Consider the following 17061-nt stretch of genomic DNA (forward strand, 5'->3'; position numbering starts at 1 on the left):
GCCCACTCTGGTGTAAAAAAAATCAAGGAATTCAAAACATTAAGTTCCAGTTAAAAATCACTTGTATTCAGGCTTTTGCTGAGTTACATTTCAGTTTGCCTGGATCAGACAAAGCTCACAAAACCCATCACATCTGCAAATTGGGAATTAGCAGACTGCTTTCAGCTTAAAAAGTTCTTCAAATTACCTCATTATCTTGGACACAGAGGCATAAATGGACATATTTCAAAAAGTCAGACTCTTGCTTGTTGACTACAGCTCCACCTTCAACACCATTATCCAATCCAGACTGATCTCAAAACTGCGTGACCTTAGTCTCGGCTCCACCCTCTGCAACTGAATCCTCAGCTTTCTGACACATAGGCCACAGTGTGAATGGGTAACTGCACCTCTTCCACAATAACACTCAAAACTGGAGCCCCCCCAAGGATGTGTCCTCAGCCCCTTACGGTGCTCCCTGTACACCTATGACTGTGTTGCTAAATTCCGAATGAATGCCATCTACAAGTTTGCTGACAACACCACTATGTGGGACAGATATCTAACAACAACGAGTCAAAATACAGGAGGGAGATAGAGGGTTTTTTGACATGATGCAATGAAAACAATCTGTCTCTCAACATTAGCAAAACTAAAGAACTGGTCATTGACTTCAGAAAGAAAGGAGAACACACCCCCATCTTCATCAACGGAACTAAGGTTGAGAAAGTGGAGAACATCAAGTTCCTTGGAGTGACGATAACGGACAACCTGTCCTGGACTTCCCACGTAAATGCGACAGTCAAGAAGGCACAATAACGCCTCTTCTTCCTCAGGAAATTTGGCATGTCCATAAGGTCCCTCATCAATTTCGACAGATGCACCATCCAAAGCATACTGTCCATGTGCATAACGGCCTGGTATGGCAACTGCTCTGCTCAGGACCATAAGAACTACAGAAGGTGCTGTGCACAGCCCAGACCATCATGGAAGCCAACCTTTCATCATGGACTCCATTTACATGGCTCGCTGCAACGGAAAGGTGGCCAACGTCATTAAAGACCCATTGCACTCTGGTAATGACCTCCTATAGCCTCTTCCATCAGGCAGAAAGATACAGAAGCCTGAACACTCGCATGGGCAGGTTCAGGAATAATTCTTTCTGGCCGTTATCAGACTGTTGAAAGGAATCTAGCCTCAAGTAATGTAACCTACAATGTAACCTGTATGCCTCTAAGTCTTTTTGCTTTGTGCATCCTTTGCTTACTGTGATCTGCCTGTACTGCTCTTAAACAGAGCTTTTCACTGTATGATGAAAAGCAACGAGCAATTCTGCTGACAGCTTGTGGACCCGCAGCTTTTTCAGTTACAGGGGTTTCTGCTATAATGCGTGTCTCATTAACACAAATTGACTGTAATGCTTCCTTGTAATGCAATTTTCTATAGCGCAAGGTTACACAAGCACGCAATTATTGTGTTATAGGAGATATACATGTATGAGGAGCCTAACTTTTTCTGAGGCACCAGACACTAAAACCTTTCAAGAGTTGACAGATTTAGTTAAGGAATATTATGACCCAAAGTCACCTCTAATTCTGAAACACCATTGGTTTTACTCAGCAATTCGACAACCAGGGGAATCCTTATTGGGATTTTTGAGTCGTTTCAGCTGATTGGCAGGGGGACATCGCTTTGGTTTAATCCTTAATGAGATAGTGACAGACTGTTTGGTATGTGGGATTAATGATGTAACCAAGCAAAAGTGCCTTGTAGCTGAAGCCCAACTGGACTTCAAACAGGCTCTACATTTTACCATTGGAAAATGCAGCAAGTGGAATGTATGAGTTGCAAGATACTCCAATAGAAGTGTACACCCTCAGCAGGCCAACTGAACTTGGGGAACAACACTTGGGTAAAGGCAATTGCATAGCTTCACTCAGGAAATCTCCTGAATGGAAGGACCCTAGGTCAGCCCACAGCAAAACCTCAAGACAAAGCCAAGCCTCGGCCAAACGGTTAAAAGTTTCTTCAGGATTCGGACCGACAAGCCATTGTAGTTGCTGCTGATATGCGGACTTGAGACAGCAAATTTAAGTAAGAGAACTCATCGGCCGGTATCCAGGGCCAACCTGGTCCAAATGTTGATCAGAGACTAGGGACTGGATTTTCATGTCAAAGATGGGGGTTAGGAGCTGGGAGTATTTCCAGCATTGCAATTCTTTCTGTCTCCAGACTCCTGGGAGACAGATCTTCCAGGGTGTGAAGTTGCTTGTAGCCAAGCTAACCAAAAAGGGCATTTTAATAGTCTTTGTTTAATAGTCTTTGTTTGGATTGGTGCTTCTAATTCAGTATCGACTCACCTATATACTTTTTAAACTCCAGACCACTTTAAGCATACTTCTCATGTGTCACCCTCATCCTCATGCCCTTCATTCTTCATCTCTTCAAACTTCCATGTAACTGTCAGCCCTCTCACCTTAGCCTTTATCCACTTTATGAACAGAACTCACCAGCTCTATTATAACACTTGGAAGTCATTGAATAGATTGTAAAACTCAAGTAAACAACAGGCTCATCAGAGCAGCAATAAAAAGGTAAAAGTAAAGTCACCACAGTCCTATTGGATAATAGGACTGCTCTCTTATTAGAAGATGATGATTGGTGGTGGTTTAACCTAAGGGTTATTCATGTGAGGGGAGAGGTTAAAAAGGACAATCCTTCATGGTAACCTCAGCCATTGCAGGCATTGAACCCACCCTGTTGCCATCACTCTGCATTGAAGACCAGCCATCCATCCAACTTTAGCTATCTATAATCAATGTGAAGCAATTGTATGAGGATTAGGCAGTTGCAGAAATGATCTCATAAGGCCCTCTAACTAAACAAGCAGACCTCAAAACTGCTATCTAAACCAAATACATAAGAGCAATGTGGGGGAGGGGGTGATATTTGACTCTCTTCCAATAGTATGAATTGTGCTGTGCGATGAATCTGTTAGATGAACCTTTTGACTCTCCTTTGACTTTTGCACACTGGCTAGTTTGGAAATATAACAAGCTGGCAACTAGATTGGAGAAGGGGTGGTTACATCTTCCAATCACAGCACATTCAGACTTGCCTCACGAAATAAATACAACCCATCTTACAGCACCTTATCGCAAAATGTGAAGGAAACCATAAACCCTATACATTCTTTCTGCCTCCAATCCAAGGTTCATGTCTTTGTGAAGCTGGTGTAAAAACTCGCAGGCATTTAAGTCAAGCTGGCCACATGAAAATTAAAATAATCTTACCATGGGCCAGACTTTCAATGAGCTCACAACACTGTCAGCTTCAATCTTCATAAGAGCAAATTATTTCTAGGGCCCATTTTTCTTACCTGTCTTTACGAAAATGTTCAAGGATTCATAGAGAGAAATGAAAGCAGGACCTCTTTGCATTCCACTTGACAGTTCATTTTTCTTGATGCCATTTCAATTTGGTCTCAATTGTGACCATGAAAATCTAGCCTTGGGCATTCTATGCCTAATGGTTCAACTCCCAACTCCCAAGAGCCTTTCTACCATCTACAAGGCACAAGTCAGAGGTAGGAGGCTCCACTTGCTTGCATAGGTGCAGCAACACTCAAGAATCTTGACATATCCATGACAAAACTTGATCAGCACTCTATATTAGTCATTAATTCCCTGTGCCATAGGCACCATATGGTTGCAGTGCCTATGATTTAAGAGGGATATCAACATGTTCTTTCAATAATATCTGCCAAGTCTTCGACTTAAACTACCGAGAAGAGGAAAAGTGAAGTAGGTATTTGGGAACACCACCAGTACTGGGCTCCCCAGCAAGTCATGTACCATTCCTACATTGTTGCTAGAATCTCCTACCTAATCAAAATACAGGAGCACCTTCACTGCACCCACATCAACAGTTAAGGAGGAAACTCAACAGCAACTACCGGAGATAATAAAGGGTGAGCTGGAGGAACACAGCAGGCCAGGCAGCACCAGAGGAGCAGGAAAGTTGACGTTTCAGGTCGGGACCCTTCTTCAGCAACTACCGGAGGTACATTTGGAGATGGACAAAAAACAGTAGCCATTTCACTCTTACCCATATCTTGTGCATTAATAATTCAATCAAAAAAACTGAAGCATAATTTAAATCACACCTAGAGTAACCATTGACAACATGCGGCTGGATAGTGATTAAAGGAAATTTTTTGATGTGGGTTAGTTTTAGCAGTAGGTTTGTGTGTATATTATCTAGGTCTCATTGCACTTTCACTGATTGCAATCATGATTCCATTGTAGCTCGATTGATCACTGTTTTACTACAGAATGGTTATTTTTCTGCAAAGCTGCTGACTGGAATACTCTGGTGAGCAAATATTATAACATATTCGATAATCTGCAATCTGTGTTCAAACTTAAGCGCATACTTGCAGCAACTTTCTACAATATTTAGAGAATATAATTGTATAAACATCTTTTAAAAATCTGTTAAGTACATGCACAGAAGAAACAAACATTTGCCTACATAATAGAAGTGTTTTTCACCGCTCATATTTTCTATTATGTTCTTTGGGTCTGGTTCTTAATTTACCTTATGTGCAAAGACCATAACTGCTTCATTGTCTGTGACAAAACACAATTTAGAATATAGTTGCGGTGTGCTTCTGTTAATTAAAAAAAAATTATGCAGCAGTTCACAGTTTTAATAAAAGACCACAGAAGGCATTTTGTACTTTAGCAATTCTAATCAATTGAAAATATGAAGTCAGCAACTTTGAATTAGGAGTAGACTGCAGATAGTTAGAAAACAGATATCCTTTTTTGAAACATCAGTGTGGTCTTCCTGAATAATCTCACTGCATTTATCAAAAGTCATCTTTCATGATTTAAAAGAAAATTACCCCAAGATCAAGCATTCCATTTTTCTTGACAAAATTGTTAGTTCCTTCCATGTTTTCAGTTTCCTCAAGGCTGCTGTAGTTGATACAGGAATCAGTCAGACTTCGAGGCAGGTTGGCACATGCTAGCGGCTCATGGGGCAGTTCAGGTATAGCCACTTGGTTACACAACTTTCGCATGTGTTCACTGAAGAAATCAGAATATCCCACATTGAAGGAAGCTACTGTGGTGTTGAAAGTGGCTACAGTGATTGTGGAAATCTGTGATCTCACTGTAAAATATAAAATCAGTTGAATGTTTTACTTCATAACCTTTAACTCAATTGCTAATAATTCAGTCTTAAAAACAGAATACAAGAACCCAGATCTTCCCAGAACAAGTAAGCCACTCCTTATGCCATCTCATGTCCCAATCTTTTCATTGAAATTTGATCCAAAGTTTCAGATTACTTTTCTAGGTTTTCAACAAGGACAATAGCAAATCAGAAGCCACAGAAACAGCACAACTTACACTTGCTTGTTCTGCATGAGCAGATCAATATTGGCATGACCTGTGTCATCGCATAACTCATCCTTACTTCATTCATTATGTTAAACTCAATCTCTTCTAGGAAATTGTTTTGGAATGGAAACACTCTATTCAGTTTTAGAGGAAATTTCCAAAATACAGATTTTTTAAAAAATGATTTGGTACAATAGCATCTAAGTTAGTATTTAGTGATTTAAATAACCTAAAATACTCGATATATAGAAACCAGGGACAATATTGGACTTCATTTTTTATGGATCTCAGGTGCAAAAGCGAGGTAAAAAGGTTCACTTTCACAAGACTGTGTCCTGAAGCTAGCTCAGAGGTATCTCATTCCAGTAGCACTGCAGGTATACACACACCCAGTGGATGCATCTGTTCAAGGCTGCAGCTCCTTACTACATTTTCAAGGCATGTACAGTGTTGTGGGCTTAAGAGGTATATTTTGCCCTGGTTTCTTTTAAGAGAGAGATTAAACAAGAGGTGTCAAGCAGTCTGTGGTAACATAAACAGCTTATTAGGCCTCGGGTTTTTTTGTTAAAAGTTTGAGTAATAGAAGCAGCCTGGGTGAATGTTGCCAGCTCTCACAGTGACTCAGTAGTTAGCACTGCTGCCTCACAGCGCGAGGAACAACGATTCGATTCCACCCTTGGGTGACCATCTGTGTGGAATTTGCACATTCTGCCCATGTCTGCGTGAGTTTCCTCCGGGTGCTCCAGTTACCTCCCACAGTCCAAAGATGTGCAGGTTAGGTGGATTGGCCATGCTAATTTGCCCACAGTGTTCAGGGATGTGTAGATTAGGTGAATTACAGGGAGAGGGTAGGGGGATGGGTCTGGGTGGGATGCTCTGAGAGTCCGTGTGGACTTGTTGGGCCAAAGGGCCTTTTCCCATAATTGTAGGGATTCTATGAGAATTTCTAGATTTTTAAAAATATTTTTAGCTCTTACAGTCAGCAGATGCTGCTGGATTTTTGAAGTAGAAGAAGTTATTTTTTCCCTCTCCTGGTTACAACTCTTCCTACTGTGGGCATTGCATCTGAGAAAATTTGATTTCTAAAATTGCCTTTTTTGCCAAGGAGTGTGTTTATGAGATCTTATTATATTGGAACAGTTAATTAGTAATAATTACGGTATCTATTGTTCCATTAAGTTTTTCAACACAGTCAAGTTATTCTAAGTTCTTCCTCCTTTTGTTGTATTTTAACTATCGTGTTTGAATAATCGTGTTTTGCTTAACATCGAGTAGTTTGACCAGTCCAATTGCATCCGGAACATAGCACTCTACATTTACCTTTAAAATAAGAAAAATTTGAGGGTCTAGGCTACCTTCTTAAAATATTTTGAAGGGGTCTGGTCTGGTCCATAACCAGTGGAAGGGAGCCCTTTAACAATATTAGTTGAAAAATGTTGTGTTGGAGAACTGAGTTGGGCTTCCTAACCAGTCCACTTCTGCACCCATATTCCTCATGCAGTCTGTCACAGCTAGCAAAATGCACTGAACCCATCCTTGTGTAAAAGGCAAAAATCTCGGACAAAATCACACGAATCGGACATGCATTTTGCAAGCCCCAAACGTATACAGGTCAGATTTTCCAAAGCCTAAAAGAAAATAGGCCATGTGAATCTAAATTCATTCTCTGGCTTCATTATTTTTGAGCCTAAGTTGGAGACGTGTGAAAACTATTTAACTCCTTTTAGACCATGTACTTTTAACAAAGAGGTAGCTTGTGACATAGCTTCATGAAATTGGACATTTTGAATTTTGTTTCATTCAAATTGATTTTTTTTAATCCAATTCTTATTTAAAAGGAACATTGTTCTAAAAGGTATTTATGAAAAAAGGACTGAAGTTTCCACTTGGATACATGTAAAAGATTGTAGAATGTCAAGCGCAAACATCTTTAGTGTAAATAATGTTTAAATTATGCTTTTCACTGGCTTAAAACATCACATTAGGAGCCATTGAACCATTTTGCAAAACTGTCCATATCTTCTGGATCAATTTGTGATGATTGAGAGAATCTGTAAATAACACTGTTACAGGAGTTCCAGGGTGCAACTGAAAAAAAAAAACTGGTTCTTTTGGGCATAAAGATGCTAAGTGGCAGATAAAAGATTTTGAATGTATTTTAAGAAAGCAGCTACAATACCCTAATATAACTAGCAAATGGTTCTGTACATTTCAAATGTTATTTTTGAATTTGTAAAGGAAAACAGAAAATGCTGTAAATATTCAACTAGTCTGATAGCATCTGTGAAGAGAGAAACGGTGTTAACGCTTTAGGCCAATGAGTTTTTATTCAGCCATTTATAATTGGATCACACACAACTGACGCTGTGATGAGACATGCTTACATTTTCTGAAGTAAGTTTCAGCTGTGTTAACCACCAAGGTACCGCCTATTACCTGCACCAAAAATGAAAATTCCTACCGAGGGTAAGGGCAGCTTTACTGAATGTACAACTTTACCTTCTTTAACTGTGTTATCTCCATGACTATTAGAGTGATCAGGTATATCACTTAGCAAGGTATGATGGGAATGGGAATGCCTAGCACTCATGCCTTCCATTTCTGTTGCAGTATCTGAACTCCCGCGTCGTGTGAATTTTCCTGTAAATGCATAACATTTGTTTTAAAAAAATGCCAACAAAAACAAAACATATAAAACAACAAGCAAGACTGTTAGTTCGGATGAATGTTAAGGCCCTCTGCCAGAATATTTGTTTTCTATATGTTTGCATGTGTAACAGGGCTACTTTTGAGGCAGACATCTTGAAACTTATTTACAACACTATAATATTACAGACTTCTATTCATTGTCTAAGAGTTGTGCTTACCGATGTTATTATACATTGTCTAAGAGTTGTGCTTACCGATGTTATTATACATTGCACATGCATAACTGACTGGTTGCACTGACTCCACTATGCAGAAAGAGTGACTGAAGGTGAGGCAGATAACTTTATATCAGATCATGACAGGTTGTGATGTCATGCAACTCCCTCAAAAATACAGGCCTGTCTGCTGTGGAATTTGTGCCTCAATACAACATGAAGGAGAACCACAAATTGAAGCCGATGATCCGCCCACTACCTGGGAAGGCAGTGGTGCAGTGATGATGCCACTGGACTAGCAATTTTGAGACCTAGTTTGATGCGTGGTCATGGCTTTAAATCCCACCATGGCAGATGGTGAAAATTGAATTCAACAACAATCTAGAATTAATACGACCGTTGTCAATTGTCAATAAAAAAAACATCTGGTTCACAAATGCCCTTTAGGGAAGGAAATCTGTATTCTTTTACCTGCTCTGGCCTACGGATGACTCCAGGCCCACAGTAACATGGTTGATTCTTAACAGCTCTCTGTTATGGCCTGGGAAAGCCATACCATTTAAGAGGCAATCAATGATGAGGCAATATATATTGGTCCAGCTGGTCATGTCTACATCCCATGAACAAATAATAAAAAATCTCCCACCCACTCCTGACCTGTTTCCCATTTAATGAAGAGTGGGAAGGGCCTCAGGCAAGATACCCTCCCCTGGGCTTTTTAAGGCCCTTAAGTAGACATCCTGCCACTGTGTGGTTAGGAAAGGCAGTGTTGAACTGCTGCCAAGCAGGAAGGTTACCTCATTTGGGGAGAATCTCCTGTGTCTAGTAGCAGCATCCCGAACAAAGACTGTGTCACCAGCTCTCCTCCCACACTTGACTCAATGAAAGTTGACCTCAGTATGTTATCATTGCAGGGCAGCTGGATTCCTGGTCAATGTTGTGCCAATAGTCTTTTCGGTCAAAAAAGCAGGTAATCCTTTCCTCCCACCATCCCCCGTCCCTGTAAAATCTACCTGACTTGAGTTCAATGTGTTAATTTGATAACTCTGTTAGGGATTTCAGTAGCTAAGTTTTGTAAGTGTACTGTGCAAAGATTATTACTTGGACACTAAATGACTTTGCAGTAAGTTAATTATTTTGTTATTAATTTTTTTAAAAAGTGGGATACTGTGTAATTTAACAACCTCTTCAAGCATTTGCACAAATAAAGGTAATTTATTTATTAAGTAGTGAAATTTTGAAGGCTTTTGAACACTAGGGGAAGACAGCAAGCACATCATCTGGACTTCCTTGTGGAAGGATTTGCTGAGAGATAGGAAGCTGAAACATTTGCTAATGTTCCTATGCAGCATCTGATGTTGCTTCAAGATTGACAAAGAAGAAATATTTAAATACTGATAAGTGGCGAATAGCTAGTGAGGTAATAAATATCCTTGAATTCCTCAAAGCAAGACCCAGGCCAATTACAATAAGCTGACAGGGGGAATGAACAGGAAATGAGAATGGCCCACAGAAAATAAGAATAGTTAACAGCTGATAAAAAGGAAGCCCAAAATTTTCTATCAGCATGTAACTGATATTAAGTAGGCTGCAAAAGAGGGAGTGGGGCATTTTAGAGACAAGCAAGGTGGCACATGCTTGGAAGAGCAAGGTAAGGTTAAAATGGGTACTTTTTAAAAATCAACATTTACTGAGGAAGAAGGTGCTCACAAAATATCAATAGAGGCAGAGATATAGGATTGCATGAAAATTGATTTTCAGGATGTACAGGAAAGCCTGCTTATGCTTACGATGGATAAGCAACCCGGTCCAGATGTCTAATATCCCAGGTTACCATGGGAAATGGAGATGCAGAAAGCTGGAGGGTGAGCTGTCATTGTCAAGGGAGGTGCCAGAGGTCTAGAGTGTGGCAAATGTAACACCCTTGTTGAAGAAAGGGTGTAAAGGACAACCTGAGTGACTACAGGCTGGTCAGTTCCATACAATGGCTGGGTGAAGTTTCAGAAGCAATAATTAGAGAAAACATTTACAGGCATTTGAAAAGGTTTGAGTTAAAAGCCAGCATAATGTTTACAAGAAAGAACATATTTGAGTAAAATAATTGAATTTTGATGAAGTAATGGGGAACATTGAAGGAATGCACTAGACATCACCCATGATAGATTTTTAGAAATCATTTGATGAATTTTGACACAAAAGGCTCATTAACAAAAATGAAGCTTATGAAATTGGCAGGTCAGAATAGGAAGGTTTTTTTTAAAAAAATGTTACGGTAAATGGTTATTTTCAGACTGGAGGATGGTAGTCAGTGGTGTTCCCCAAGAATCAGCACTGCTTTTCAATCATTTCATCATTGGAATACAGAAAAAAATCTTTAAATTTTCTGGTGATACCAAATTGGAGCTGGCAAAAACATCAGGCCAATATCAACTCTTACAGATAATCACAATGGAGAAAAAAATGGCAGATAGAACTTGATTTGCATTTTGGCAGAAAACGTAAGGAGAGGCAATGAGGACTAACTAGCATAGTTTTAAAGAGAATAGCAAGGCAAGAGACCTGAGTGGCCATGCACAAAGATTATTGAAGATGGTGAGACATAATGAAATAGCAGCATGAAACACCTTGGGCTTCATAAATGGATGCATGAGTACAAAATCAGGAAGGTTGTTGATTAAGTTGAACTTTGTCAAGGTTTGGCACTGTAAGTAAGTGTTAATGACTTGCATTTGACTATCTATGAGGGTAGTGGGAGTGAAGATAATCAATGATTACAAAAGGAAATTAGATAATATTAGAGTTTAGAAGAATGAAAAGAGACCTTATTGTAATTTATTAGACCCATAGGTGGCTTGACAGGGTAGACGAGGAGAACTTGTTTCCCCTTGTGGGAATGTCAGCTCCAGTGGACATAGTCTAAGAGTAAAGTTCTGAAGAAGGTCACACTGGGCTTGAAACATTAACTCTCTTTCTCTCTCCACAGATGCCTCACAGAGCTCAGCAGCTTCAAGGTGTCCAGCGTGTTTGAAACAAGGTTTTTTTCCAGCCAGCACAGGGAGAGCAAACCCAACGCAGAGGAGACGGAGCCCAGCGTGGCAGTGAGGGAGGTACCCTGGCACCTGTGGTGGCAGTGAGAGCAGGCAGCCTGAGGTCTCCTGGAATTTGTGACGGCAGCAAGCACGGGGGCAATTGAGCCAGCGCTGGGAGAGAATGTGAGTCCAGCATGGCTAAGCACTCACAAAGGACTGTAATGTTGAACTTTTAACTTTATTTTTCTACTTTGTACCTAAGTTCCTTTGTACCTAAGATTACACTGGAAATGGCGACTTTATACACTTTTTACTGTACTCCTGTATCCCTGTACTTGACTACACGTGACAATAAAATCTAATTCTAATTCTATGAAGTTGCCCATTGAAGACGGAGATGAAAACAAGAACAAAGAGCAATACAGCACACCAACAGGCCCTTCGGCCCTCCATGCCTGTGCCGACACATTTTGCCCTTCCGTACTAAAACTGTCTTTACTTATAGGATCCGCACCTCTCTATTCCCTTCCTATTCATGTATACGTCCAGGTGCTTCTTCAATGCTGCTATTGTGTCTGCTTCCACCACCTCCTCTGGCTGCATGTTCCAGGCACTTCCCCCTCGCACCCTGAACCCGTGTCTCCTAGTAATTGACCCCACCACCCTGGGAAAAAGCCTCATACTTTCCACTCTATTCATGCCATTCACAATCTTATAAACCTCTATCAAGTTGGCCCTCAACCTCCTGTGTTCCAGTGAAAACGAACCCAGTCTATCCAACCTTTCTTCATAGCTGAAATCCCCCATACCAGGCAGCATCCTGGCAAACCTTTTCTGTACCGTCTCCAAAGCATCCACATCCTTCTGCTAGCGTGGTGACCAGAACTGTACGCAATATTCCAAGTATGGCCTAAATAAAGTTCTATAAAGCTGCAGCATAACGTGTCTACCTTTATATTCACTGCACCTTCCAATGAAGGCAATTCTTACTACCTTATCTACCTGTTCAGCCACCTTCAGTGATCTGTGGACCTTCACACCCAGATGTCTCTGCATATCAACACTCCTAAGCAGTCTGCCATTCACTGTATAATTTCCATCTGTACTTGACCTTCCAAAATACATCACCTCACATTTGTCCGCATTAAACTCCATCTGCCATTTTTCTGCCCATGCCTCCAACTGATCTATATCCTCTCACAATCTTCCTCACTCCACCAATTTTTGTATCATCCACAAATTTACCAGTTAGACCAACTACATTTTCCTCCAAATCATTTGTGTAGATCACAAACAGCAGAGATCCCAGCACTGATCCCTGTGGAACACCACTAGTCATAGCCTTCCATTCCAAAAAGCATCCTTCCACTGCTACTCTCTGTCTCCTATGACTTAGCCAGTTCTGTATCCAAATTGCCAGCTCACCCCTCACACCATGTAACTTCACTTTTTGTACCATTCTGCCATGGGGGGACCTTGTCAAGGGCTTTACTGAAGTTGACGTAGATAACAGCAACCACTTTTTTCTTGTCAATCATCTTAGTCACCTCCTCAAAAAAACTGAGGTGGAATTTCTTCTCTCAGAGGGTAGTGAATACATGAAATACTTTACAGCATTGTGCTGTTGAGGTTGAGTGGTTAAATATATTCAAAGTTGAGATTGACAGATTTTTAATTAGTGAGGGAATCAAGGGCGAAGGGGAAATTGGTGTTGAGAATTAACAGATCAGGCATGATCTCATTGAATGATGGAGCAGTCTCGATGGGCTGAATGGCATATTTCTGCTCCTACAGCTTATGGTCTTATAAACAATTGCGGGAAATAAACTTGCAGGGTGGCAGAAACATGGGTCTGTGTGTATTTTTCCAGAGGATTCCAGCATAAACTCAATTGGCTAGAAGGGTTCCTTTTCTTCCTAAATGACTCTATTGGTTGGATTTTATGGCTGGAAATTGGGTGAGCCAACCTCTACACCGATGTCAAGTATGACGTCAGGTTGGCAAACTGACATTATCTTGCCTCTCTCCGGCAATACAGAAGTGAAGCAGCTGCCTAATTCGAATAATTGTTGTCCTTTCGGAAAAAATACAACCAACTATTCAGCTCATCAAAAAGCCAATCGGTTGGAATTTGTCATCGTGTGCTCCATTTTTCGATAGTGTCATTGGAAAAGTATTGAATCATTTCAGGTATGAGTAGGCAGCAAGAAAAGGGTGGATGGAAAGGCTACCAAATGGGACCACGGCTGCAGAAAGCCAGCTGCTGCTCTACGTGGCATCATTTTGCTGTTAAGTAGATTTTGTTTGTACAGGTTTTACAGGCTGGCAGAGCAACTAAGTTGAGAGGGAAGGGGGGCCTTGGAGGCAGTGAAAGAATCCAACTTTTGGAGTGATTCAACACTTCACACCCTTTCACTAGATGTCTCAAGCTGGTGCCTCAATAGGTCCTGGAGGCCCCTCTTTATAAGGCTAATTGGTCAGCAAATCCCAACAGCCTGTCAGGAATTTGCTGCCTGAAGGTTGAATCGACAGGCTGACAAGATGAGGGCAGGACGTAGAGGATCACACTCCTGTTCTACTGCCCTCATCCTGCCAGGAGTCATGAAATCCAGATGTATGACCTTATGCCACAAAATGGTCATTTAATGAGTACTTTTTTGAAGAAACTGAATTGCACAGCAACTAGACACATAATAACAATGTTAAGTAACAATAAAGCAACTACTTCTATCATTCTTGGCTCACCCAGTATTGTAGCTTGCCACCCGCCTCTCTCCAAACCACGCCTTTCTTCTCCAGTTCCAGAAAAGCTTCCAAATGAAAATGTGCTTCGAGTCGGTGACACATCTAAATGATCCTCATGAAGGAGGAATGGCATTCCCATTCGTCGCTGCCTCTTTTTACCTGGGTGATGGAATGGGATCGAGCCTTTGCGTTCACGCTCCTCTTTCCGAGTCTTGAACTTATACGACACAAGGTAATGGATTTTATTGTTCGCTAACACATTTGAAGTGGGTCAAAAACTAATGCTGCACATTAACACTTTAACTTCCAGGATTATGATCAATATTTTCTGACTGATGTAATTTTGATACATGCAGACCCCAATTTATTTAGTTTAGTTAAAATAGCTTTAAAAAAAATCTAGGGTTATGCTGTTAAGATATTAAACGAATAGAAATATCCAATACACCAATAGATTAAATTAATGCTGACTTGATTTGTTATTGGCACTTAGCAGTATTGGAAATTGTCTCTTGTATATCAATTGTCCTGTTTTGAAGTATGTGGGGAACATTAAAAACAAATACCAATCAAAAAATAGAATATTGACTGAATCTGTAGTATTGATTTTCCAATCCATTTTTATCTGCTCTAATAAATATCTGTGCAAGATTTCCTTACCTTTTTGAAGATATTCATTCCTAGGTCGGTAGAAAGGTCTGGAACAGCTTGTCGTCTCAGATTTGTCACAGACACCTTAGAAAATGTTTCAGAACTGAGGGACTTTTCCTCTTCATTGCACTTCAAAGTAAGATCCTTGAAAAAACAGTATAAATGATAAATGAGTCAAAAACATTTCTGTAAAAATCTTCATCTTTTTTCTTAGTCACACACACGCTTGGTAAATATGGCATAAAGTTAGCAATTGTGAATGAACAGTCCATTTTAAACTCAACTTACCTGATTTTACCCAACATTCAACAAGCTAAATTGCAAGTAGATAATATTACAATGCACACCAACACCACTATTGATGGTGTGATATCAACTTTAAATGTCACCAGTCAGTGATCTAGTAAATAACCATACTATGTAAATATTAATCAGATTATGCAAGATACACAAAGAAGGTTCTCCAAACTTTGCAAATGACATTAAATCTTCAGCCATATATTGCAAAATATCTGAATGTGTAAGGTAGTGTTTCAGGTTTCAGAGGAAGCTAACTTTTTTTCAACATGCATCGCCTAACACTGCCTGAGGAGATTGAATCCAAGGACATAGGTCATCCAATGGCCAGCAAAGTTCTGAAAAGGCACTAATCGACAAAGATTTTTTAAATTGCAAATCCAGAAAATAACCTATATATAAATTATCTTAAAATGTCATATTTTACGCCCTCTACTGTTTTCTCAGTTTACGCAGTTCCTCCTATAAAAAGCAGGCAAACTGGAGATGCAGGAGTTTGGAAGGAAATAAAATTGATTTCTGGTTGAATACTTTATTCACATTTTACCTAGAGATTTGCCAAGTCAACTCGTGTCTTCTTGGATAGAAACAGTCATCGATTGTACCTTCAGGTCAGACACAAGGTGAAAAAAAGAAAAATCAGCCAATGCTTCCATTCCAGATTCCTCTTCAAGAACCTCTGTTGATAATACCATTTATGGACCTCTATGTGAATCCATTCAGCTGCGGTGCATCCCATTCATGTGGCCTTTCGCTCCAACACAGGGTAGAACACTCCACTGGAGGTACTTATGGTCGGCAATGCAATTCAAAACAAAACTGGACAGGGAGTCATTCCAGATCATCTGGGCTTATACCTCTGTCCAGTAATGAGGGATGCAGCAACATTGGAGATGCTTTCTCAACGTGAACCTTGTCATTGGACATAACAGATCCCATGGCAGCATTCCAAGAAGAAAGGAGTAGTCCTTCCGAGTTTCCCAGATCATATTTAGCTGCTACTTTCTTTATTTGTACACTAGAAATACTAAGCATTAGTAATATTTGCACAGAGGCTGACAGGTTATTATGGCACACGGAGAAGGGAGTTACATTTGAGTTGGCTGAATTGGGCTGAATTTCATGCAGAATACAACTCCTCAGCCTTGTGTTTTTTGTTTAATTTTAAGCAAAATTTAACAGCTCTTCTTCACAATAGCAGTTTGCCTCCATGTGCTGTGGAAAGTGCTTGGGGATGGGACTCTGATCAACACTCTTTGTAATCTATATGGTAATTACTGTCATCTCTAAAATGGTTGCAGTCAAGCTTGGGTCACTGGGGTGAATGGAACTTCTGTCTGCTCCGGAAATACTGGGACCTGAATTTTCATGAAAGTGAAGAAGCTCTATGTTTTTGTGAAAATGGTGATGGATGCTTGAATCTAGGAATCCTGCCCCTGGCCATGGTGTTAACTATAATCACAGGGAGGTGGTGGAATAGGGTCTGGGTTATAACATCCACATCTGTGGTTTAAGAAGGAACACTCACATGTTAAAGGCCAGCCCGCTCAGATTGATCTGATTTTTAATACTGGCATGTCCAAAACACAACTTTGGCTCTTCAGAACTTGTGGGAGAAAGAGTAAAGTTGTTGGGGTTTTTTGGAGAAGTAGGGTTCTCTTCTGGATATGGACCAGGGACACATTTTGGCAAATCAGGTGATCTTTGGCAGACGTAGGAAGCCTTATGATTGTTAGAAGTAGACACGAAAGCACACAAGCAGGGCATGAGCTCATTAGAACTGCCATGTGTACTGTGCAGACACTGGTAAGGGGGAACTGTTCAGATAGAGGTCAGGGGGAACTGTAACAATTGCGGTCAAAGTGAGTCATCAAAACATTAAAACATTAAAGATCCTTAAATATTTGTGAAAACTGCACTGTTAAAATTAATCAGTGCCTGCTATTTCACTCTGGCAGAAGCCTGATGGTCATCATTACAAGATTACCGCTGCATGATTGATTCCACAACACTTCATGACCACAGACAGACAGTAAGAACTGCTGATGCTGGAGTCGGAGATAACACAGTGAGGAGCTGGAGGAACAC

At 40.4% G+C, this 17061-nt stretch overlaps 1 protein-coding gene across 1 annotated transcript in view; it reads right to left on the bottom strand.

The window, feature by feature from the left end:
* LOC109912343 (unc-80 homolog, NALCN channel complex subunit) overlaps positions 1-17061 on the bottom strand; it is a 244990-nt gene that overhangs the window by 180909 nt on the left and 47020 nt on the right. Inside the window, exons 9-12 of the mRNA XM_048599053.1 lie at positions 14686-14820; positions 14026-14242; positions 7887-8027; positions 4889-5157 (exon numbers count right to left, since the gene is read on the bottom strand). Coding sequence (XP_048455010.1) covers positions 4889-5157; positions 7887-8027; positions 14026-14242; positions 14686-14820 — 762 coding nt within the window. The remainder of the gene's footprint in view (positions 1-4888; positions 5158-7886; positions 8028-14025; positions 14243-14685; positions 14821-17061) is intronic.

The sequence above is a fragment of the Rhincodon typus genome, chromosome 7, assembly GCF_021869965.1.
Source record: "Rhincodon typus isolate 14 chromosome 7, sRhiTyp1.1, whole genome shotgun sequence".
NCBI classification, from domain to species: Eukaryota; Metazoa; Chordata; class Chondrichthyes; order Orectolobiformes; family Rhincodontidae; genus Rhincodon; species Rhincodon typus.